At 40.4% G+C, this 26423-nt stretch overlaps 1 protein-coding gene across 8 annotated transcripts in view; it reads left to right on the top strand.

Moving 5' to 3' along the window:
- The window catches only part of Klhl32 (kelch like family member 32), a 250314-nt gene that overhangs the window by 188267 nt on the left and 35624 nt on the right, over positions 1-26423 (top strand). For 7 of the 8 annotated variants that reach the window (XR_002820462.1, XM_004628180.2, XM_023711897.1 and 4 more), the window contains one exon: positions 8932-9147. Coding sequence is in view for 5 of the 8 variants with exons in the window: in XM_004628180.2 (XP_004628237.1) it covers positions 8932-9147 (216 nt within the window). In the remaining 3 variants the exon portion in view is untranslated. Of the gene's footprint in view, positions 1-8931; positions 9148-16690; positions 16702-26423 lie in introns of those variants that run through there. The other variant, XM_023711902.1, reaches the window with a different exon arrangement.

The raw sequence follows: 26423 nt of genomic DNA, 5'->3' as shown, positions 1-26423 counted from the left end.
AAGAGCTAAGACATCTCTGTGCACAGCTGAGGAGAAAAGGTCAAACAAATGATACAAGGAGCTAATGATATTAAAAGTCAGAAGAGGGAACAGTTCTTCATGTTGGAGTAATATACGCATCCCAGGAGATGGCATCTGATCTGGATTATCTCCAGGAGGAAATTATAGCACTTCCCTTTTCCTTTAAGTCTTTTATGCTGTTGAATTAATTAAATTAAATGTTTCATATATAATACCCATTTGGGACAAAGGACCCTATATGATCTAAAAAAAAAATGGTGAGACAATACAATTCCACTTGGAAATGTTGAAAATACTTTTGGCAAGTAGCATAGAGAGTAGATTTTTTAAAATCATCACTAAATATTCAGAGCGGTGAGATTCTAGGAAGGGGGAAAATATCTAATAGAAATCAGAAGATCGAAGATTCACTGTAGAAGCCAGTCCTCATGCACCAGGCCCACAAGTGGGCAGTCTTCTCCATCTACTGACTCTTTGGAAAATCATTATTCCTAGATAGCATCATGAGGGAAAATCCTAAGCTCAGATCAAATGCTTTCAGAGCCTTTTTCTCTGTAACTTTTGGGAGATGTGATTATTTTGCTTAGTTGTAAAGTCATATGTATGGCAGAGCTGTCATTTCCTTTTTCCATGTGAAGTCATAGATATACCTTGCAACCTACTTTTTTTATTCATAACCTGACAATATGTTTTAATTAAAATCTATGAGAAAGACATTATGAGTAGTATTTTGTTGGATCCATAAATCCTAAGATGCAAAACCTATTTTTTTGGTTGCAGATGGCTCCCAACTGATAATTAACTTATCATTTTTCAACTTTACAGTGGTATAGAAATGATACATATTCAGTAGAAACCATACTTCATATTTTGATCTTTTCCTTGGGCTAGCCATGGAATATTGTCTGGTATGCTGGGCGGCAGCAGCCAACTCCAGCCCCCGGGCAGCCATGCAGTCACAAGGGAGAACAACGGGTACTGTGCAAGGTAACGTGTTACTGGGAGTTTAGGTATAAATGTGTTTTCAACTTATGATGGATTTTTCAAGGGATAAATCAATAAGCATAAGTGATTTATTGATAAGGAACATTATTAATAGATGGTAGATAAACTAGTGATGCTATTTGGTATGTGATAGGAGAAGTGTAGTGGGAGACGTTAGAGTTCAGTCAATAGCAGTGTTCTAGTTTCTTACATATCTCTTTTGGAACTTGGTCCCAGTGAGCAGCTGATGCAATGTTTTAGTCTCACTTTGAATAAATGTTGCTCAGTTCAAACGAGGCTGGGTTTTATACAGCACAAGCTTATTGGGATATTTTGGAATGATTTTTAAAGGAAAATTTCTTGATTTCTTAGCAACAGTAATTTAAAGGAGTCCTCCAAATGTGATGTAATGTCACCACGTCATTTTAGCACTTTAAGCTTCCTGCTGGTCCATGATGGGCATAGAAACTGCCAGGTTTCCTGGTAATCCTTATCTATAGGAAAGCATTGATATGGGATAACTGGGCAGCATTTTGAAGGAGGGATGTCTAAGTGAAGGTCACCGATAATTAGAAAAGGTCATAATTATATTGTTGAAACATAGCATTGTGAAAATAGGCACATCTTTTGGATTGCTATTACCCAGAAAAATCTGAAGGTATATTCAGAGTGACCATCTTCAGGGACAGATTTCAGAAATCAAAGTGGTATTGCTCTTATTTTGACCTTGAGAGATGTATGTTATTATCTTCAACCCAAGTCATGGTTTTCCACACTGATAGTACAAGTTGTTGATGCTTATTTTTCTTTCACAAGTCAGTGACATTCTCAGAACCAGATGAGGCAACAAGAAAAATAGCTGTTATTAAGGCTGTGTTTTGCACAGGTATTCTTAATACCAAGTCAAAGCATCTCCATCAGGTATCTGAATCTTGGCACTTTAACAAGGACTCTTAGATTTGAAGCAGCATTCTGTGGCGCAGATATTGGGAAAAAGCTACAGTAGATGTGATCACATGATGACAGATACTTCCTGTGTTTTCTATAATTCCTATGCCAGGGGCATGATTAATCCACAGGGCCAGGTGGGCAAGGAGTTAACAAGAGGCCACAAAGCCATGGGTGTAGCCAAAAGTAAAGCAGGCTGCATTTTAGGAGCATGGATCATCGACTGTCAGCCTGAATCACTGTTGGCACACAGACCACCTGACTGCGATGTGGAGCATGCACAGGGAGTATGCAGACCCCAGCTTTGAGACTGCCTTCGGAAAGAGCACAGTAGCATACAAGTGAATGCGGCTGACAGTATTTCAGGGGTAGGTTTAAAGCTACTCTAAATTATAAAATAGGGCCAGCCAAATAGCTCAGCAGATTAAAGCACCTGCAGCAGACACAGGAGTCCAGAGTTTGATTCCTGGGCCTGCCGTGCTGGCCTCACCCCCAGAGTATGCTGAGAGGGCAATTGAGACTGGGTGTGGTGGCACACGCCTGTAATCCCAGCTCTTGGGAGGCTGTAAACAGGCGGATCAGTATGAGTCCGATCTAGTAGTGAGACCTTGAACACCCTGTAGACCCTTCCCTAAAAAATCCAAAATAAATAAATAAAATAAATTATAAACCAAAGTCAACATATGAACCACTTATGAAGTGGCAGTCAATTGCTGTGTCACATGTAAGACTCATGAAGGGATGTCACAGAAGGCCAAGCCCTGGCTTTTTCTCACGGCATTTCCTGGTTTGCGAAGAGTGGGAGAAGGGTCAAAGGGCCATGCTTAGCCCCATTTCCTCCCTCTCCCATCTTAAGGACCTGATGATCTCTTCGAAAGCATACTTATATTTGAATATAACCCCAAATAAGACAGTATATACCTTTTATTTTTCTGACCATATTCACCCATTAATCTGGGTGATTACTTAAGGATCTCAAATAGGCCTAAAAATAGGCCATAAATAGGCCTAAAAATAGGGCATAAAAAAGGAATGAATTTGGGATATACCTATATATATTATATAATTGTATATAATATATATGGCTTAAGAATTATTGGACTTGGAAATAGGTATTTATTTTATAGCTGGTACACTACAGGGGACATATTATTATGGTTCTGTTATTTATCTTGTCATTTACACACTAAGAAGCAAATAGGAAAGGAAAAGCCAGGTAGCCTTAAACCAAAGAAAACAAGTATTTTAAAATTTTCAAAGGAACACTATATCACCATAATTCTGAATAGAAACTAAATTTAAAAGAGTTTTGTTGCTGAGTTATAATTTCCATTCAAAACCACTGCCTCTACCTGGGTAATTGGATTTTTGAAGTCAGAACAGAAGAGAACATAAGCAAACTCCTAACTAGGGTGAATGACACTGGACATGATATTAAGGTACTTCAAGTAGCCAGTTGATAGAGGAAGCAATTTCCCTTTTTTTTTTTAATTTTATGTATTGGGTGCAGGGTCTCACTATGCAGTTCAGACTCCTAGTGATCTCCCTGTTTTCAGCCTCCCCATCACTGGGATTACAGGTGTGCACCACCATGGCTGACTCAGTGTGCTTGGGGGCAGGGCTGGCTGGGACCTCCCCAGTAAGACCAGCGTAAAAATCTGCATCAAATGCTGGTCCCTGCGCTTGCCTAAGCAGCCACTTAGTCCGCTCAGTATCTCGCTGGCCCAACAATTGCCTTTTGGATTGGAAAGGAAAGTTTAGGGGGTTTGAAAAATTTTTTCTCACTGAAGAATGATTATGATGTACTTGTCGGTTGAACACTTTCAACTCTCATCATTATATCCTTTTTGGAGAATTGAATGACCCCTGGCTTTGCCTTTGTGTGAATACAACAGGAAGTTCACAAAAAGGGAAGATGAAGCCATTGGAAAAATGGCTCAGGTTGAACTAGATTCAAAACTGAATGGAAGGGCCGGGGAGATGGCTCAGTAGAATAAGCGCTTCCCTGGCAAGTGCAAGGGCCTGAGTTCAATCCCCAGTTCCACACACACACACACACAAAAAAAAACCTGAATGGACATGTTGGAAAAAGGCATAGACAGTTCTGGCCTTGTTTAATGACAAATACACAGAAAAATCTCCTGGACACTCTTTCATCAACGCATGTATATTGTGCATCTGTTCCTTTCTAGATTCCAGGGACATACGAAGCGGGACTCATAATCCATGCTACCAAGGAGCTTAGATTTGGAGGAAGACCTGGACTTACAGTTAGAGGGTGCTGCAAGTACTTGTTAGAAATCTGCAGAGGGCAAGGTGTATGTATAAAGGAGAAGTCAGTTTGATCTGAATCAAAGGATGAAGTGGGTTCATTCAGTGAGCAAGTGTGACTTTAGCTGCTACCAGGTACCCAGCACTGCTCTCGTCCTTTGGAATACGTATAACTACAGTAAACAAAGCAGGCAGATCCTTTCTTCTGTAGAACTAACTGGGGGCTACAGGAAGGCAGACTTGATAAACAAATATACAAATGTAGAAGATAATTATAGAGGGTGATGCATGCTAAAAGCGGATAAAGTGGAGTAATGAAGCGGGTGACAGAGAAAGGGAGAAGGCTGGGTAAGATGATCATGCAGAACAGTGGAAACAGGGCTCCTCATTCATAGGATTTTGCTCATATAGTCCTTCAGTTCAGAACAGTCCTGCCTTGTCACCACCAATTTTTTTTTTCATTTTGTTGGAAAATGTAGGCTGTTATTCAGATATGATGAAGCCAAAGAGCAGGACTGTTTAAGGGATAGTTTGTTCCTGGTCCCAGAAAGAGAGATGTGCCACATTGTGCAGGCTGTGCGTGTCAAAGCCCTTGTTAGCCAGGAGTCACAGGGAGCCAAGGAGAAAATGAGCAAGAGCCTTTATTGTCATTTCCCCAGTAAGGACCAGGGGAGGCAGGACAAGCGGCCTTATGAATGGCTAGTTTGAATAGTTTCCGCGGGCTCTGTCATAGAGAGGCTCTCTCTCATCTCTGGATTTTAGCCCTGGGATTACACAGACAGAGGAACAGTGTCTCCTAAAATGCAGAGGCCAGACGGAGAAAATGATTGGGGATATTGTTTCCAGCGGCCAGTGGTGCCTGTGAAAGCTGCTTGTTATTTCCAGGAATTACCATCCTGCAAGTAGTAGTCTCTCCCAGGTCAGTGAGATCTCAAGTACTAAAGCATCAGAAATACAGAAGTAAGAAAATATAGTTACACACATCCACCCTGACCTTTACCCAATTAGTATCTACTCTTCTGTGCTTATTTATATATAGCTTCTCAGTTAAACCTTTAGTAACTTTCATTTAGGTCAAACCCCCTACTATGGGTGCCCACAGACCCATGTATCTACCTTTTTGTAATCCTCACCTCAGTTTTGTTTTTGTTTTTCTATACTTTTTTAAAAAAATTGTTATTTTGGTTTTCTGTTCTAGAAGACTGACCATATCACAAGGTGTGGCTGCCTCTTTTGTTTGCTAGGTATTGTCAGTTGCTGCTATCATTCAAACGCCTGATGTGAATGTGTAGGTGGTTGTCCTAGCTGGAGACAACCCAGAGAGGGCAAGGTTGTAGCACCATGGGATGAGATCAACAGCCTCATGGGAGGGTATGAAGTGTCATGAATTTTGACTTTGTCTTGTAAGCGCATAGGAACCTATTAGTAAACAGATAATCAGTTCTAAGACACGTTGGGGGGGGGAGGGAGTGTTGAGAGTATGGCAGTGAAGGCAAGAATGGTAACTTATGACACCGTAGCAGGGAGTCTAGGCAAGAGTTACTGAGGGAAGAGGAAATAAATAAATGGTAAGTGGGGAGGACAGACAGGACTGCACAACTGGCTGGGTACAAGAGAATAATATGGGCTGGCTTTGGAGTTCAGATGTGAGTGGCTAGGTGTGGTCTTTCCCACCAAGAGAGAGAAGACATAGGAAATGCAGATTTACATAACCTAGGTTTACTTTGGACGCAGGAGTTGAGTGTGGCTGTGGGGATGCCCAAACGATGCCCTCTGACAGTTGGTAAATAATTAGGCCTTTGGAAGAAAGGCTGGAGTTAACAGTACAGATGGGGGAGGCATTAGCAGCAACTAATTGGTACCTAAATGGTATGTTTTTTGCTTTGGCCATCTTTTCTCCCTGATTTAGTGGAGCACCTTGTGTAGGGCTTGGGTATCTAGAGAGGTCACATTCACTTTGGTCTCCTTGCATCAGAGATGAGTCATGGTTTATGGATAGCAAGCAGTGGTCAAGTAAACTCCTGTTCTTGTTCCCTCCACTGAAATCTGCAGGATACCTTCCATGTGACACAGTGCTATGTAAGTTCTTTTCACCTAGTAGCCCCATGATGACTTTAGGAGTTGGTTGAGTTTTCCATTTTGTAAGTATAGAAAAATGAGGTTTAGTGGTTCAAGACGTGTGCCAACAGTGAGTGTCAGAGCTGGGCCTGACCACACCCACCACTCCCTGGTTTGGCTCTCCACTCCCAGCCTGCGCTGCCTTTGAGCGCCTGGGGTGACTGCTGGTTTGTTCTGCCTGGAACGCAATTATCCTTCCTTTCTTTGACATAAAAAAAGACTTCTTTCTTTTAAAGTTTAGAAGTAGACATACAAAAACATTAGCAGTGATTATCTCTGCATGTTAAAATTATGAATGATTTTTGTTTTCTTTTCCATACTTTGTATGTCGTGAATCTTATGAAATGAACATTTACTTTTTATAACTGGAAACATAATGGCAGTCTTTAACAAAACATCAGGGTTTTTTTTCCCCCCGCATCCCACAATATAGTGAGCATTTATTGCAATTTTGCCATTGCTTCTCACTCCCATCACATTAATGGAAATCCTTAAAAGTAGCTTTATCAGTGCTTATTTTGTTCATGTGTGGCCTTAACTGAAGGGACAAAAGGATGATGATTTTGCTTGAAGCTCACAGAGCCCTTCTGCCTCAATAGAGAAACGTGTGCTGTGGCCTCAGGGCCCTGGGCGTGGGGTGCTCTTTTCCCCTCCACTCCCCAGTTTGTACATCTTAACTGTTGAAGTACAGACTATGCATAGCAGGGGTAATGGGACTTCTGACAGCTAGAAAAAACTAGAGTTTGGGGAACGCAGTGCTTTTAAGGAGGAAGATGGAGAATGAAAAAGGATGGGGTGAGAGCATTCTTACCTTATAACTGGTGTCTCTTTCAACATAAACAAGGTCGGTTCCTTGCTCATTGCTATTCAGCTAGCCATGGGCACACGGTGACTAAGGCTTCTCTGTTCTCAACTTACATGGGTTTATGAAAGTGATATCCTGAGAAAATGGAAAAGACTCGGATGGTTTTGAAGAACAGTCTTCAAAAGAAGCATTGTAAATCTCCCATTTAAATAGTTGCAGTTCTCTATAATTTGGCACTGAACTGCTTTCAAGTTGTAAGTTTCTAATTGGAAGAGACCAAATATGTCCATATAAAGACACAAAGAAGCCCAATAAAATTTAATTACCTCTATATAGTTCACTGCATTCTTGTAACTGTATGTGCCCTTTTGGCAGCAGGACAGGTGGAGGAAAATATTTCCCCTTGCTCCTTGCCCTCCACCTTCTGTTGTGCAGAGCTTGGAGGTTTTTCTATCTGCTCTGCATCACCTCTCGGTGAGATTTTTAAAAATTTTATTTTTCTATTCTTTTCAGTTGATGCATAGGTTGTATTTAGAGCATATTTCGTTTTGAGTAGCCATAATTCAAATCGACAGGAGCCACCCATAGCTAGAAGCTGCCGTGTGAAGCACCACAGATTTAGAACATACTTGTTTAAAATCTCATGAACACATATCACACCTTGATCCTTTTCTCCTCCCTATCCTCCTTCCTATCCTCGTCCATCCCTGGGTACTCTTAGATAACTAGAAAATAGGGAAAATAGCCTGAATTTACTTAAATAGGTCAACAGAGTAGAATCTTGTGGCATCCTGCGTTCCTTATGCTGTTGTGATATATTGCTTATATCTTAATAATTATAAGGTAGAAATGAGGTGAAACTAGGACATGACCCGTTCTCATTCTACTGAAGACAGGCAACATTTTTGTTACTATTATTGATGTTATAGAGCCCTGGCTATTGATTTGAGAACTCGAGAGACAGGGAAAAGCCAGCCAAATGGAGCTACTGCTATAGAAATTCTTTGAAAAGGCAAGAGAGGATGCTACTGGTGGTATGAGCAAGTGAGGGTAACAAAAAATAAATAAAAATGATTTTACAACATCCGCTTTAGGTAAATTTAGTATAGAAATATTCGGGACAGGAGTCTTCTATGTAAAATTTCCAGGGATATAGTTCAGTGTTATAGCACGCCTGGTAGGTGTGAGGTCCTGAGTTTGATTCTCGGTACCCCACTGAAAAAAAAAAAAAGTCCTTATTTCCTGAAACTTTACATGTGAAAATTTGTGTTTTGATTTCATTAAATCAGGATGGGTTGCTTTACTTAAAGCCAGACTTAGTCTGAAGCTTTAGAAAAAGAGATGAATTAGTCTACCTTCACATAGCTTTGTCATTTATTCATGAGTTCCTGTTTACCTACCCATTATATTACCTTTAGTGGAAAAAGAGCTGTAGAATATGGCAGGGGTAGAAAAACCAGCTGTCTTCACTGGTAAAACATTTCTAAAAGGCTGAAAACTGACATTTCAGCCAGTGAAATCAGAACGCTCTTTCAGCTCTTTTAGCAATGTTTAAATCTATGGATTTTAAGAGGGAAAAGTGAGGAAAATTGATGAATTCTAGAATAGTAGCAGTGTTCTGCTGAGGGACTTAACACTGACATTCTTGTAAAGCTAAATATTAACAGTCATGTTCTTCCACCCCTATCGTGCAAACCTTAACGAATCAATCTAAATTTGTTCCCTGTTCATTCTTGGATTTCTAAGAGATCTTTCATTTTCCCACTTTTTTTTTTTTCATCCAGGAATTAAATAGCTTTAATTACTTGGATCTGTACAGACTGGCTGACCTCTTTAACCTCACTTTGTTGGAGAAGGCAGTGGTCGATTTCTTAGTGAAGCATCTCTCTGAACTCCTGAAGAGCCGCCCAGAAGATGTTCTGACACTTCCCTATTGCCTGCTGCAGGAGGTCCTGAAGAGCGACCGGCTGACCTCGCTGAGTGAGGAGCAGATCTGGCAGGTGAGGGGGCTCTGCCCAGGTCCTCCATTGGCACCAAGAAGGCCTGACATGACTAGATGCTAAAGGACAAAGGAACAGTGGCATTATTTTATCCATGGTTGGCGTTTTAGAAGGCCTGCTCCCTTCAAGGGTAAGTGACTTGAAACACTAGCTGAAAAGGCCTCAGCCCACTGTGCCACTGACCACAGGACACAGCAAGTGCTGTTCCTCACACCCAAAGCGCTGACCAGGCATTATCAGAAAAAGTGAAGGGGACCAGTGAGATAGCTCAGTGAACTAAGTGCCTGCTTAGGCAAGTGCAGGGACCAGGGTTCGATCCTCAGTACCACATGCCACAATGGCCCCACCCCTGGGCCCACTGAGCTGGCCATTAAGTTGGGGTGTGGTGGCACACACATGTAATCCCAGTGCTGGGGAGGCCAAAAACAAGAGGTGAGTTGGAGTTGCATAGTGGGACCCTACACACACACACACAAAAAAAAAAAAAAGTGAAGGGATTGCTTTCCTCAGAAAAAGAATTATTTCTTAAACAATATGAGAAAAAAATGGATCTTACAGAGATACTTACACATATTCAGTTTGAGTGGAATCACAATAAATTCTGGGGAGGGGATGTGGGGAGATGGCTCAGTAGAATAAGCACTTCCCTGGCAAGCGCAAGGGCCTGAGTTCAATCCCCGGTTCCACCAAAAAAAAAAAAAAAAAAAAAAAAAGAATAAATTCTGGGTTTTACTGTAAACAATTTAGAAGCATTTCATGATTGCAGAAGAGACCAACTTGGACCTTAAGTGAAAAATGCTCTTCTTGCATTTTGGTGGACAAAATCTCCCTCCTCAGTCATTCTGTATTCATTGCTGTTTGCCTAAGGCCTGCCTTTTTGTCTGACATTACATTCTTTTCACATATGTCACCTCTTTGTCTAGGAGAAAGGAGGATGTTTTGTGTTTGGAAGTTGATTATTCAATTTAGATCCCCTCTGCTTGTCCCTAGTGACTATCCTTGAATAATGTGCTTAATGTCTTCAGGAAACAGTCAGAGCCCACCTTCCTCCTTCCTCTACCACTCTGTTCTTGCTGTTTGAAGCACTACCTAACCATTTTGTTACTCCTGCAGTGCTCTGCATTCAGGATTTCATGACTGTTTGAAAAATAGCTGTATGTAGAATACAAGGCAAAATTTCAAGTACTCTTTTGCCAGATGAGATAGTAAATTTCTGATAGCCAACATATTCACAGAGTACTGTGATTGTGGCCCAGCTGAGCCATACATGTCACTATCTAGCATCTGACTGTAGAAAGGGATGATCCTTTCACCTTTCCTTCCATTTCCTCCTCTCTCCTCCACTCCTTTTTTTCTCATTCTCTTTCTCCTCCTTCAACCTGCAACCTCCCTTTTTGTTTTTGAGAATAACAAGGCCTGTACTGTACTTAGGATCTTACTAGGCCCAGGCTTCTTAAATCTGTAGCAACCTGTTATCAAATAGGGCCCCCAAAGACTTGTCATCACAAGTTTCTAGATGAACAAAATGAGGCTTCAGTGCTTGGCTGAGAATTGCAGCAGAGAGCCCACCTTCAGGTCCATGTCTGCGAGCATCTGGCCCATTTCTCAACTATTCCAATTATTATAAGTTTTTAAAGTTATAATTTTATCTTCTTGAGTTTTTCTGGGGCTGTGTTGAAGAAGAAGTTGAAAATTCTGGCAATAAAGTGATTTTGGTAGGAATTTCAATGATATCCACCTCCCCCTTATGACATAAATTATCAGAGTTTATTTTGATGTCAGTTCAAGGTAGAAAGTAGACTTCCCAGTAGAACAAGAAAGATTTGGGGTGGATTCTGCATTTAGTTTTTTCTAAGTGAATTGAGTTTGGAGGCCACCCCTCCATGTGGCATTATTCTCTTTACTATGATAAGGATGAAGGCATTGCCAGCAATCACATGAAAGGTGCAGGTGTCTCACTGCCAAGGAAATTCTATATTATCTACTCAAGAGTTATCATAATTTCCCCTCTAAAGGTTACTCGTGTTATAATGTAGAATTTAAAAAATTGGCTTCCACTGCAGGCAATAGCCTTTTTTTAAAGACATGATCCTCAAGAAAGAATTAAAAGACTCACATAAGTATTACCAATTTAGGCATTCAGCTGGCAATAAGAAACTGTTTTTGCTTTATCTTAGTAAATAAGTAATTCCCTCATACTCAACTCAATAGGGAAAAATCAAATCAGACCAGCTATATTGCCTCAAGTATAGTTAAGTTCATCATTTTTGCTGAGGTTATACTAGTAATGCAATATACCATGGAAGAATCTAATATTCAGCCCAGGGTGAAGATTGGGTATGCCAGAGGATTAGTGTCAGGGTGCTTTATAGAAGTGAAACTTGATGGACAGGCTGGAGACAGATCTACGGAATCTCATTAAATTGCTGAATTGTTCATTACAGAACGTTCTCACTGTAATAAAGTGCTCATTGACTTTGACAAATCCCCATCCCATGTTTTAAAGAAGAACAGTGAAGCAAAGGGTGTTGGGGAGGAGGAAGGAAATTGGCACAAAGTAGGACAGGTAATGGAAAAGCAGATGGCGGAATAGTGCCATTTGATTAATATGTGCAACCCGTACCTTAGGTGAGAGCACAGTGTACGTGCACTCGTTTACCCAGGTGGCTGTTCTGCTGTGTACTGATAATGTAATCGGAGACAATACCTTTTTTGGTGAAAGGTCTAATTTTCATTTTTCACCAGACTTCACACAGCCTGGCTCTGAAGACCTGTCATAAGAACCTTCAACTTATCCTTTCAGAACAAAGTCTTTTTTATCTTCTCCTGCTGTTGTTACCCAGTCCCTTTCCTTGATAACGTGCTCCAGGCTCCAGTAACCGTTCTGTGGATCTGGGAATCTGGGAAATCCTGCCAAGATCATGCCCTATATCTGCTGTTTTCTCCATTTGACTTTTTAAAACTTTGTCTCTTCTCTCACAGAGGGTTTCTTGATCCCTCGTAGACTTTTTTTTTCCCTTCCTTTTTTCCATAACCTGAAATCATTTGGTCTACTGTTGAAACTTTACTCTGTATTCAGGGGTAACATAGAGGCTTATGACACAGTCACATATCTGATACATAATGAAGTGTCATTCTCTGAAAAATAATAATGTTCTTTTAGCTAAGTCTGGTCATACATGCCTGTAACCCTAGCACTCCGGGAGGCTGCCTCGCCTTGATACTTTAGTGCCTTAGTGAGACTCTCTGTCTGAATAAAATAATTTTAAAAGGCTAAGGATGCAGCTTAGTTGAGAAGGACCTGGGTTCAATCTTTCATAAAATTATTTGTTTTGAAATTCAGTTCAGTGCACCTCAAAAATTAAGTTTTATGTTTCAAGGCCAGTGACTTCTTGGGTTCCAGATACCATATTGGTTATCAGATAAAGAAAGAGGAGGGTAAAATCAGCCAGAGAAGAAGCATGATGCACGAGGGCATCTTTGTGACTGAACAGGTCTCCTCCAGTTTTAATATGTTCTCAGGCTTCGCTATAACTTTGAACTTTATTTTAATAGGGTTCCGTTAAATATCTTCTGTTAGATTCAATATATAATTTTAGACTATGAGGCCAAGATCCTGCTTAAGGGGCAGGGGATGGGAAAAATAAGGAGATGGTGGCCAAAGGGTACAAAGGGTTGAGTTATAAGGCATGAGCCCCGGGTCCCAGAGTGGCACTAAATAGCTTAATTAATTTAACGGTGATAATCTTTACATAGTGTGTACACATATCAATTCACCACGTTGTGTACCTTGAATATATACACTGACCATCGACAACCCTAATTTGTCCATTAGATAGTTTAACATAAGCCAGAACTTGACAAATTTTCATTTGAAAAAACTTGTAATGAGATAATTAAATAATTGCATACTACTGTCATTTACTCGACCTGTCTTCAACAGGATCCCTGTTGCATAGGAATACAGATTGTAGCAAAAAGTTTGACTGTAACATAAATGTTTAGATAAACTAAGCCGGGAAAGGTGTGTGTACTCTCCTGTCACCATTTCCCAGTGACCAACTGAGGTGCCGAAGCCGGGATGGAGTGGAAGGCCGAGGATGAGTTTGCTAACTCCATTTTTCTGTCCCACGCCTCACCTGAAGAAGGAGGGAGTCTTGTGGTTTCAAATCATTAGTACAATTCTATGAATTATTAGGTTATCTCTGAAATAGCAGAAACAAAAAGCTATTTCAATGGACAAAGATGGTTTATGAAAATAAAAATGAGTGTTTCTCCAGTATCTGTTATGTCCTAGGCGTAGTGCTGGAAGCTAGGTCCCTATAAAACTACAAAAATGTTGAGTATTGAGTTAGATTTATTTCATTTTCATTTCTGAATATGGAATTGTTTTTATTTTCCTTTAACTATTACAGTTTTCTTCTCTTCCTCCTCCTCCTTCTCCTCCTCCTCTTTCTCCTCCTCCCCCTCCTCCTTCTCTTCCTCCTCCTCCTCCTGCTTGTATTTTAGGGAAGGGTCTCTAGGGTGTTCAGGGTCTCACTGCTAGATTGGACTCATAGTGATTTTCCTGTTTACAGCCTCCCAAATGCTGGGATTATAGCCACGCATCACCGTGCTCAGTCTCAATTGCCATCTCAGTGTGCCCTGGGGGCAGCCTGGTTTGGCAGGCCTGGGGGATTGAACCCCTGTTTGTAGGCACTTTAATCCACTGAGCTATTTGGCTGGCTCTTAGTTTTCTAATTTTAGTGAGGAGGACATACTCTGTAGGGACATTACTTTCCTTTCTTAGCCTTGAGATCTTATTAGTGCTTTTCTTCCTTACTTTGGATTTAAGGGTACCTCCTAATTATATTTTGAGTTTGGATACTAAGAACAAACAATCTGTTGGTCACGTGAACTTGAATGGGCCCTATAGGGACAGACCTGAGCTGAGTCTACTTTATCCTAAGATTGTCCCATTGTGGAATGACAAAGAGAGACCATGTCTTCTGTCCTGCAACTGTGGGATGATCCCGGGTACCTTTCTGTTTGATTACATACTCCCAAGGCAGAGGCTGAGCCTATAGTGTGTGTATCATATGCTGCTAGATACTGTTTTCTTGCATTCCATAAATAACAAATAAAAAATAATATAGAGTGTCCAGAACAAAAAGGATTGAGCAGGGCTAGAGAGATAGCTCAGCGGTCTAAGTGCCTCCCTGGCAAGCACAAGGACACAGATTTGCTCCCTGATACCACATGCCCTGCCGGTCCTGGAACCCTGGGTGCTGTGCTGGCCACTGCAACCAGGCATAGGGGCACATGCTGCATGCCTATAATCCCAGCACTGGGGAGGCTGAGACAGGAGGATCACTATGAGTCCAAGCTGCATAACAAGACCCTGTACCAAATAAATAAATGATTTAAAAAAATTTTAATGTATTGAATGGATAGTAAAATATATCCTGCTTTACTCCTATATGAGGTTATATCTATTCTAGGAATAGTAGTGTACAAGATGAGTTTGGCTTTTTAAAGACTGCTTTTTCCTTATATTTTTGCTGAAAATTTACTTTTGTAAATTATATTGTTAATAACCTATTCATTTTTATATCTCTGTGATTCAAAGTCAGCAACCTCAAATGCAGTGGTTTTTCTGACAATCTCCTCTTGAGCTTTTATCTACACCACAGAATCACCCATGCTATAGTTTGATTTAATCCTTTTCCTCAAAAGGAATCCTGGAAGGTAAACCCAAACAAAAAGCTACTTTCTCTTTATAGTTGGAACACAGAGGACACTGGCGATGCACTCAGCTTTTATCATTTATCGCTTAGATGGTGAATTTGACCCAAATGTACCCCTGGGCAGGGAGAAGCTAAGGCATCAAACAGTGCTATATGTCAGATAATACTATTGTAATCCTCCTGATTTGAATATCACATCAGAGGTTCAAAAATGCTTCTGCATTTAGTTTTTCTTTCTTCTCTAATAATACAAATGGGGAAACATAATAAAGGTAGAAGTAGAATCCATGTCTTCTAATTCTTGGGTTCTCTTCACTTTGGTCCATGGCTTTTAAGTTCACTAATGAGTATTGACACAAAGATGCATCAAGGGGGCCAGCCAGATAGCTCAGTGGACCAAAGTGCCTGCTTAGGCAGAGCATGGAGGCCAGGGTTGGATCCCCAGCATGTAGTGCTGGCCTTGCCTCTGGGGCACGCTGATTGAGTCTGGGCGTGGTGGCGCACGTCTGTAATCCCAGCACTTGGGAGGATGAAAACAGGAGGATCACTATGAGTCGCATCTACCCAGTGAGACCCTGTAGACCCTGTACTAAATACATTTTTTAAAAATGCATCAGATTAGTCCTGTTACTTTAAAGAAATTAAGAAGCGCTTGACCATTCCATTTACTTGTAGTAAGCACAAATTGAAAGGATAATGGTTATTCCCCCTGTCTCCGTGCATGGGTCATCTTGCTAATTCTGTGTTCTGTGTCACGTGCCTCATTCATTCACTCCAAGAACTTTCATGCACCTACTCTGCCCCAACATGGCTATTGAGTACTAGTGCCTACTATAGGAGGGGTGCTGGCAGTCAGTAACGGAAAGGGTCATCGGGACTCAACTGCCCATTCTGACTTGAGCCGAAAGACATGATGATTTGTCAATTCTAGACAGGTTGAAATGATGTAACAGTGGGATATGAAATTTTTTACCTGAGCCTTTCTGTGCCACCAGTGTCCTTTTGCCTTTTCTTTAGTGCCTTATTCTTTGGGAGCTCTTGTTCATGGACATACCCTCTAAATAGCTTTGCACACCTTTGCCAATCCATGTGATATAGTCCAAGTCATAGAAATCAGAATGGATGATTTAATCAGAAAAATTCAATGGGTAGTGTTTACATTTTTAATACTACTTGGAACTTGACAACTGGAAATGGAATAAAATATGGACTAAGAACTCTTATCCAAATTGTAATCTTCCATCCTATTTCTACTTTTCCTCATTTCTATTTTGTACATGCATTGTAGCCTTTTAACTGTATATTTTTTCCAGATAGACACTTTCAGGACATCTTCATGATATCTCAATCTATTTTTTTATCTTACTATAATTAAGCAAATCAAATTTGTATTGTTGTTCAGTTTTCTTCCTGAAACTTCCAAAAGTTCCTTACGGCGATACCCAGCCTTTTATAAATGTAATGAGAATATCTTCATTTCCTTCATATTAGATGTTAGTGAAGAGAATAAACAGGGGCTCCTTTGCATCCCAAAATAACTCTGCTCCCAGGGTGTTCGATCTTCCAGGGGCCTCCAGTGGGACACTGAGAAGCGCTGCTATGATCAGGGATTGGTGCTGAGGCTGCCGGGGTGTCTGGTCAGTCACACCCCCATCCACATGAGCTAATTCCCCTTTGTGGATCCATTTGGAGTGGTTTGACTAGTGGCTTTGCTGTTGTTTGTCTGGGCTGTGTGCCTCTGTGCGACACATGACACATTGATTTCAGAGGGACTTTGACCCAGCTAATCCTCAGCACTAGAGCTATGCATTGTCGAGTAGCTGTGAGGGGCAGTGATTATCAGAAATTACAGGAGACCCAACTTGTATCATGCGCTCCTGATACTCCTGTTCCCATGAGTTAATAGTTTCTTTTTCTTTTTTTCTTTTTAAAAAAACAAGCACAACAGAACAAGGTGATTTATGCGATATGACATATTTATGTTCTCTGCTTCTAATTTTCATTGTGATTCATGTTGTTTCCACACTGATATTTCTGTTGTTGCTGCTGTGGGAAAGAAAAAGATGACTGGAGAATATTACTTATGCATTGGTGGCCTGCAGTAATGTAGCTGCTACCTGGGTTATCAGGGATTTAAAAATAAACCCCAACCATAAGCTGTATATGAGGTAGAAACCCTGAGGGTAGGCCCAGAAGTCTATCAATAATAACAGCAATAATAATTCTTTACAAGCCTAGAGAGCTTCGTATTTTAAAACATTTTTTTTCTATATACTTCATTTGAGTCTCTCATCAGCCTTGTCAAGTTTGATGAGGCAAGTGTTACCCAAACTTTGCTGGGAAAACTGTAGCTCATAGAACTTCTACGGTTGGCCACTTCATAACAGAGGGTTTAGTGAAGCTTACTGTGTTCCTTTGAAATCCCTAAACTCCCAAGACCTGAGTGCTTTATACATCATCTAGGCTAGAGGTTTTTTATATTACTCTCCCATGAGTGAGTTGGCAGTGGACATTTCTACAATTACCAGCTTTCATTTTCACCTGTTACCCAACTGTGAAAATGACCCTAATAAAAGTAGCACAAGACAGTGTTACTGAGGGTCTTTCTTCAGCAAAGCCTAGAATGTTGGAGCTCTAGGTGGATAAAGAAGAAGAATGGATAGAGAATTATAGCAGAGTGAGGAAGAAATCTTTTGTTCTTTCTGAGTGCAAGGTGGTGAAGTGTAAAGTATAAAACAAAAGCTGAAGAGGGGGATTCGTTTTAAAGTCCTAGCAGAGACATAAATCCATGTAAAAGAGAACCACGAGTACAGTGATACAGACTGTGGCCGTCTGCAGGGCTGCTGTTCCTGTCTGGAACTAGAAATTGGATGAAAGGAATGGAAATGATTAATCATTAAATCTTCATTTTATGCCGAGTATATTGAAAATTTAGAAATTTATGTAGCAAAAATGGACAGTTAGGTGATAAGTTAGATATGGGAATTAAGAGAAAGGGAAAACAGTAATATACTGACATTGATAAATATTAGCCTCTTGCTTCTACAAATGAACTTGTAGGCCCATGTCTTGCAATATCAGGCAGTTGAGTGGCCATGCTAGTTGACCATATCAAACCATTGGCCCTGATATGCTAAGGGGGATGAACTCTGCGATGTTGTCCAGAGGCTCTAAAATCAGTTATGTTCAGAAGAGACATCAGGACAAGGCTTGGCATCTATCGTTCACTACTGACATCCTTGCACCATTGCTTCTTCCTTTCTGACTTCAAAGCTTTGTTTACCGCCTGGCCAGATAGCTCAACAGATTAAAATGCCTGCTTAGGCAGATCACAGCAGCCAGGGTTCGATCCCCATCATGCTGTGCCAGCCCCACCCCTGGGGCAGGCTGAGACAGCGATTGAGACTGGGCATGGTGGCTCATGCCTGTAATCCCAGCTCTTGGGAGGCTGAGCACAGGCAGATCACTGCCAGTCCAATCTACTTAGTGAGACCCTGTAGACCCTGTAGACCTATAGACTCTGTACTAAAATACAAAAAAACCCAAAAACTTTGTTTATAAGAAACAAAAAATATTTGAACTCAACACACCCAGAAAAGTGGCCACTCTAAGAAACTAACTGGTGGCAGTATTCATCAATAAACATAATCCTAAGACTTCTTTTGTGCCCATAATACAGTGTGCGTTCTCCACAGTAAAGCTCTGGGCCCTGGTCTGGCCACCTGCTTTGTGTCACATGGGGCTGCACATGGGGCTACAGAAAGGCTGCAGATGGCTGTGACATTCTGTTAGAGAAGGCATAGCCAAGAAGATAAATCTTTTTAGAAGAAAGACTTTAATGAGTTCTAAAGGTAGATAGTAAAGATTTCTTTTAAAGAATTAAAAAAAAAATCTTTCACTTATTTGGTACAGAGTCTCACTGTGTAGCTTGGACTTGTAGTGATCTTCTTGTCTCAGTCTCCCCAGTAGTGGGATTACAGACTTGTGCTCCCACACCAGGTTTTGGTGGCCTGTGTGACATGTGGTACCAGGGATCAAGACAGGGTCCTTGTACCTGCCAGGCAGGTGTTTAGACCACTGAGCTGTCTCCCCAGCCCAAAAGGCCAAGAAGCAACTTGTTATTTTTTTGCAGTGTGAAGAACTGAACTCAGGCCCTTGCACTTTCCCAGGTAGGGACTTATGCCACTAAGCTATATCCCTGGCCCAAAGATTTCTAACATTGTTCTGCCTTGTTTATAAAAAGTACTACAGGGCCAGTGAGATAGCTCAGTGGTCCATGCGCCTGCTTAGGCAAGCACTAGGACCAGGGTTTGATCCCTAGTACTGCATGCCTTGCCAGGCACACCCCTGGGTGCACTGAGCTGGCCACTGAGTCCAGGCATGGTGGCACAGACCTCTAATCCCAGAGGATCACTGTGAATCTGAGCTGCATAGTGAGACCCTGTACCAAATACATACATTTAAATAAATAAATAATTAAAATAAAAAGAAATACTGCAAGTCAGTTTTGGTGACTGGTAAAGACACTACCTGTGCTTCAAGGATATTAGCCAAAATAGTTCTGCATACTGGAAGCTGAATGGATGCATCTTCTTTGTTTTGGTTCTTGTTGATGAGAAACTGCAATACACTACCTACTCTGACCACACAGGGAAATCAGGTAATTAAAGGAGTGATGGATGGTATGCTAAAGTTTAAATGTTTTAGGAAGACCCACCTTATTAATACTTTAAAGCAAGTGAGCATAATATCATTAATTTTGATTAATTCATTTGCTCTTAATATAGCTTTTAATTTGTAATTCTTTGTGAATTACAGTGTAATTTGGCATTAATTATACTAAATTGACTATAAGTCAGCCAATCACAAAAGGAAATTACTCAATGCTGAAAGTAAAGCTAAAGCTCTCTATCCAGGAAGGATGGTGCTCAGTTAAGAGGCAAGTACACGTAGACATCCCTTTCTTTGACTGAGAGATTGACATTGGAGCTGAGGACTGTAAGGGATTCTTTACTCATTGCAGGGACTGTGTACCCTTTGGAATAAAGCCACATAAATTTCAATAAAGGGTAAACAATATAATAAGCAAAGGATTGACTCATTAGGCTTGCCTGGTCCCCTGAAGAATATTTTTGTTCTTCTCATCCAGTAGGATTTAGGCAATGTTGAGGGCTGTATTGTGCTTTAGAATGATTAGTCTCATGCCCTTTTGGATTTAGGGGGTTAGTATAGACTTATTCTCAAACTAGCTTGCCTGTCAACTTCACAGTCTGTGAACGAGCTGGGAAATCCTGTTTTAAGCCTCATGTGCAGTCAGTATACCAAAGACATCCCTATTTGACCCGTGTACAAACTGCATCTGGGTAGAAGTCATCCTTGAAAAGCCAGTGTTATAGTGCCTGTGAGTGTGCAAGAAGTAATGACCCTGTCACTTGTCAGGCACTTGAGAAGGTGTAGGGAGCAAGGGTGGATTTGGAAGACGGATGCTCTTGAACCAGTTGTCGGCTGTCTTCCTGTGAAAATTATCTTCAGAACAAAACTTTGAGATGTTACAAGAAGTCCTAAGACAGAGCTGGCAATGTTTTGCTCCACATCTGTCTATGTAGATAAGTAGGACTAGAAGAACTTTGTCCATTCTGAGCACAGTAGTAGTAAAAAATTGACCCATAAAAGGAGGTCTTGTGCTCAGAGAATGAATTTGCTAACTATGGCCTGGAAACATTCAGGCTGTTTTAAATAGCTCTTCTTTTCACTTCATTAATTATGTAACCCAATCTATCATTTCAACACACAAGTTAGCAAATAAAATAGCCTATGTGTTATATAAAAAGTTCATGTAAAGAGGTTAAAAGCTACCCCGAATCCTGAGTTGCTTCCTGCTCTGTTTTACACGGAGGCCAATCAGAATCCCAGAAGACAGTCCTGAGTTCTGAAGCTTAGAAAGCTCGGCATCTCTGGACTCTGAATTCTCTGCAGTTCTTCGTCTCTGTCTCTGTCTCTGTCTGGCTGTCAGATTAAGTGCATGTTAATCTTTGCAGCTAAAGGGCTTTTGTTTGGTGAGACAAACTTCATTCACAATGTTCCCATGATTGACTAGTTGATTTTAAAATTCAAAATAGAAGATTGTTTTTGCCACTATGACACAAATATATAGTCCATTCATTACTACATTTTAAAGGATGTTAGCGCATATAGTTTATTGATTAAAAACAGCCATGTAAATGGAATTCTATATTATTTCAGTTTTATCACAATCCTTGTCACGCCACATTTAGCCTGCCCTATCACACAGTGTTCATTCTCTTCCCCTAAATATTCTTTTAAATGTCAGTATCAAGTTGGTGGATTCTAGTCCCTTTCCTACCTCACGGTTTCCTGTGTAACTTCACGTTCTTAACCAAAACCAAATTGTATTTGACACACACCCATGATGAATGAACTCCTTTGATGTTCTTAATGTTCTTATTTTTCTTAAAGAACTGTAAGGGTCTGGGCAGGGGAGCTAATATTGAAGTAAACACAGCATTGGAATTGAGAGAAGACATTTCCAGGGATCCTGTCCTCGGGTTGATCTTGTCATCATTTAGAATGCCAGCAGAATAAATGGGCCTGCTAATCAAACAGCACTGAGAGGTTAGGTCATTGGAAGCCTTTTTTAGTCATTTTTGTGCTTTTCAAGAGTGAATTTGTTAGAATTATGCTGAATACCCACTTAAAGCCTCAGCTGATAACCCTACCTGTGTTTTATAACTCTGCACTGTCAGAACTCATAATAAGTCAAACATTCTTTCAGTGGTGCTCATAAGGGAGGAAAAAAAAACCCCACAAATTTAAGAGTAATTTCAGATTGTAAATGAAAAGGAGAGGCACGACTGTTCATTTGCACCAATCATGCCTTCCTTTCATCTGCTCTGATTAGGCCTGGTGCAGTTTCATCAGACTCCTCCATCACCGAGCTGTCACTCCAGCCGTCTGTTGATTGAAAACAATCAAGGCTCTGATGGCACAATTATTCTGACCCTTTAACTAGAGGCTGCTGTGATAATGAAAGGTTGATTATGATAGTTTGTGCCTCTTTCAGTTTGCCAAGAAGGTTAATTTGGGCATCAGACGGATGTTTAATGGGCGCTTGCTGGCTACACCGAGGTAAATGAGAACGTGCAGTCTTGGATATTGCACGGATATAGTTTGGCTGTCAATCATTGTCATTTGGAGTTTGTGCCTCACACTCTGGAAATCACATTTTATTTTTTCCTTGGGATTTAATTTATTCTGTGCCCTGAGGAAGTTCTTTCACTCAGTGACCTTCACAGCAGTTTTCTCTGCCTTTTTTTTTCCCCTTTTTTTCAAATGAAGCTCAAAGGCACAACACATCTAGAAGAGCATTTTTCTTTCATTTTCACTTAAAAATGGAAACTTAAAAAAATCCATCCTTATCACTGCCTTCCAATAGAGCAAATGTTTCCATTCTGATTGTGCAGTGGGGAATTATAGACGACAGGGATACTTGGGCCAGTGTGCTAATGCAGCAGCTCACAAGGTTCTGACTTTCTCTTGTGCTGTCCAGCGAATGCACTAAATTCGAGCTAGGCACACAGGCGGGACCGCAGGCTCCATTCGCCTTAGCATCCTCTTACTAGCCTGTCTGGGAGCAGCCTGTCACACTGCTGCTTCCAAACGCAGCATCTTCCTCCTTGTCCTTCCTTGGCAAGCGTGGGGGAGGGCTGTAGCAACGGAGACAGATATTTGTCTCTACAAGTACGAAGGTTATTAAGCATTGCAGATTTCAATTTGTATAAATTCTGGTAACTATCTGAAGTATAGCGTAGGAATGGTCTGGGCATCTAATAATGCTGGAGTTTACCACGTGTAGCTAATATTATGATGAGCTCTGTGCTTCTTTTAGCTTTTAAAAAGAAAACGAGTAAAATTAAAACAAACTACAGGAAAGTCTGTATTTCTCTCTTCAGGCTGGGCATATCATGGTCTCATGTGTTAGGTGTCTGAGAGCTAGAATCATAGTTCTGCTTTTTTATTTTTGTTGTCTTCACTTCCTCTCATTTCAGGGGCATATTTCTACTTAGCCTTGAACATTTTTTTTTCATGTGCCAATTGTAAAACAATAAAGTGTCTAGATGTTAAGATGACAGCATGATAATCATTATAATTTTGCTTCAAGTGTTCTATTTTCACATTATTTACTTTAAAAAAAAAAACCTGTTTTTGAATAGTAAAGAAAGTCATTAGACTCATTCAGACTCACCTGAAAAGGCTCCAAAAGTGAATTAAAGCATTGAATCCAGTTACTGTTTTCATTCAGGCTTTATTTACACAGAAATGCTATTTAAAATGTTTATTTGAAAACAAATAAGAGGATTGTGCATTGGTTCTTTCCCACACTGACCACAAAGGATTATCTGGGTCTAGCTCATTTGAGAACATGGATATAATCACCCTCAGGGATGGTTCATAAAATTATTGATTAGCTATGTCTTTTTCTTAAGCAATGAAAAATATAAACATAATTAGGAGAGAAACATGTCAATCAAATCAATCAATAGTTTTTTGGTATTTAGAAAAGTAGTGTGAAGTTTAATTGTATTATTATCTTGTGGTATCAGTGACAATGAATGATTTGACTTTATAGATACATTATGTTTGTAAATTAATGGGGTGTAAGCAGAACTCATTCCTTTGTAAGGCAAATGTATCATGATTTCATATCAGTTTTGTTCCTGACTGGCTTCTGGCTGCTCCAACCTGTGTGGTCTTTGTGCAGATGTTTGGAAAACTCATCTCCCAGAGAGGTGGCTTTTTGCATGCTCTCCCAGCCCTCTATGACACGTTCACCCCTGTGCCCTCACATGGACCCAGGCCACTACGACTGTGCCTACTTCCAAGCGCCCCTTGGGAGCTCCCTCTGGGCATCTCACCTTGCACTGCCTGGTTTTGCTGCCAGTTATTTGGCTTCTAGGGGCTAGGTCCAGATCTTGGGTCTGGTTATTTCCTCCTCAGTCCTTGACTCTCTAATTTCACAGCTCCATGTGCTCTTCCTCCTAACCCTATGGAGAGTGAGACCTGTGAATTTTCCACATTTGCCTCATTGTCCTCTCACTTAGCGAACACTGAGACTGTCCACTGAAACTAAAACATGGTCCTTCCCTCACCCGTCATACAGATTAACTTTGGTAATAGCTGCTGCCTTTTGTTGTTCCTTCACCTACTACAGACCCCTTTCTTCAACTTTTCAGAGACTGTTGAGCCCCTGGTGCTCCATCTTGGAGCCATCTTTCATTTATGCATCTTCCTTGTGTGGAGACCCCAGACTGGACTCTCCAGACTGCACTCCCATCCAGACTCAGCCTTTCCCAAGTCTTTCTGAGGCTTCCATTCACCTAACATTGATTATTTTAAAGGCCCATGTATGCCCCACACTATTTTATTTGACTATTTATGGGCTTAAATCTCTCAAATTTCCATTTAGTCTAAAAAAGTAGAATAATTGTGATGAGAAGTATTTTTTGTGTATAAAAATATTTTATGTACTCAAAGACATTGCAAGGTGGGACTACTCATTATTCCCCACTTAATTGTGTCATGATAACATGAAGTTAGATAATGTAGTATGAAATATACTCTTTAAGGATCAGTCATGAGACTGAAATTCACAAGGCACAGGTGGTCACCAGTGGCGACGCTCTCTCCATGGCAGCATAAACCCTGGCTGTCCTTCCCCAGCCAACAGCTAGCATGGTGCCTGCACTGTGTCCCATCCTGAGGGGACTCTTGGCCCTGGCAGTGTAAGTTTCCACTTAACACTGGGTGGCTTCTTCATTCCACTTTCTGAACTTCAAACACCTCTATGTTTGAAGTAACCTTTGAATATTCTTGTCTTTTTATCTGGAGCCTGCCAACATTATACTCTTAGATGTAGCTTAGGTATTTCCCGGGCACTTAAATTTGTCATAGTGTCACTTGTTTGAGGGATTTGATCCTCTTTGACTGGAGGGTAGTTGCTTGACCCTGTGAGGGCCATTTGGTCGGACTCAAGATTTTCAGGAAGGGCGCACATGTGCCTGCTATTGGTTCATTATTTGTAAATCAATTCACAAAAAACATTCAAAGGTTTGCTGCTCTCAGGGTGCTGCAGGGCATGTTTACAAATTAATCAATTCTTTTCACACCATAAAATTTATTAATGTACCCATACCATTGAAAACACCAATAAAATGACAATGTGGAAAAAAAATGGTCTTGCATGTGTCTGAAACTCCATCTGCAAAAAACTGAAACAAGACTGGGCATGGTGGCATGCATCTGTAATCTCAGCACTTGGGAGGCTGAAACAGGAGGATCACTATGAGTCCGATCTATGACCCTGTAGACCCTGTACTAAATACATTAAAAAAGAAAAAAGAATTTCAAAAAACTGAAACTTCCAAGTTTGTGGGAGTTTCCCCCTTTAATTCAAAATTCGTGAGTATGTTTTATCGGAAAATACCAAGATTCTTGAGATCAAGAATTAACTTGGAGTTTTATAGTATGGACAGACCTTGCAGTTGAATGCCCAATAAGAAAGAGTGTCTGTCCTGCTTAATCTTTCTCATCAGTTAAATATCTGGCACATGATGTCCACTCAAAAAACTGAGGAATGGATGAATAAAATGCTGAAAGCAAAGATTCATGATAATATAATTTTTCTACAGAAGGACAGAACAAAAACATAACTAACCCAGTAAGATGATCATTTTGGTTTTCTAAAACCACTTGAGTGTGAATATACATGCATATGTATATGAATACATGTGGAATTTGTTGAATATGTATACACCAGGAAAAGAACATGCAGATATTATTTTAATACTACATTAATAGAGACATCATAAAATTAATACTTGCTACCTTTGGATTCTCTAATCACAAGAGGTGCTCAAAGTGGTGGTCATAAACTTCCAGACATTTATGCATACAGAGAACTGCTGCTTGAGTGGCCTTGGTCACTGAGATTGCTGTGCTTGCATGTTCATTTTCGTCTCTAAGGGACAGCAGTGTAGTGGGTCTTCTGTGATGTATGATATCCTCCAGATTCCTCCATAAAGAGTAGCACCATCTTTTGAAAAAACACCATGCTACTGTACTTTTCTTTTCCTAAAGTGTGTATTCCAAATTTTTTTGTGGAGTATATATAATCATATAATACATACATATATGTTGATATTTTGAGATTTAAAAGAATTCATGTGGACACAAATTCATATTTTTCAATGGGAGACTGAAGAAAAGACAGTCTAGACTGTGAACTATGCAGAAACAGTATTGACTTGTGTCTTTTTCATTCAGGTATTCATGCTAATATGACTTGGGTTTTTACAAAGCTACAGAAGTGTGATTCACGCCCCCCCCCCCCGAGAAAAGCATGGTATAAAATCACAGAACTTAAATTATTGGGTTAGAGTTCCTTAATTTACTTTTGTGAAAATTGGCTAATGGTAAAGGGTAGTTTATAATCTGTTGGGTTACCATGCTTTTATTATCACCTTACAACATGTG

Source organism: Octodon degus, unplaced genomic scaffold (assembly GCF_000260255.1).
Source record: "Octodon degus isolate 3935 unplaced genomic scaffold, OctDeg1.0 scaffold00022, whole genome shotgun sequence".
Classification (NCBI taxonomy): domain Eukaryota; kingdom Metazoa; phylum Chordata; class Mammalia; order Rodentia; family Octodontidae; genus Octodon; species Octodon degus.
This window is presented reverse-complemented; position numbering and strand designations above follow the sequence as displayed.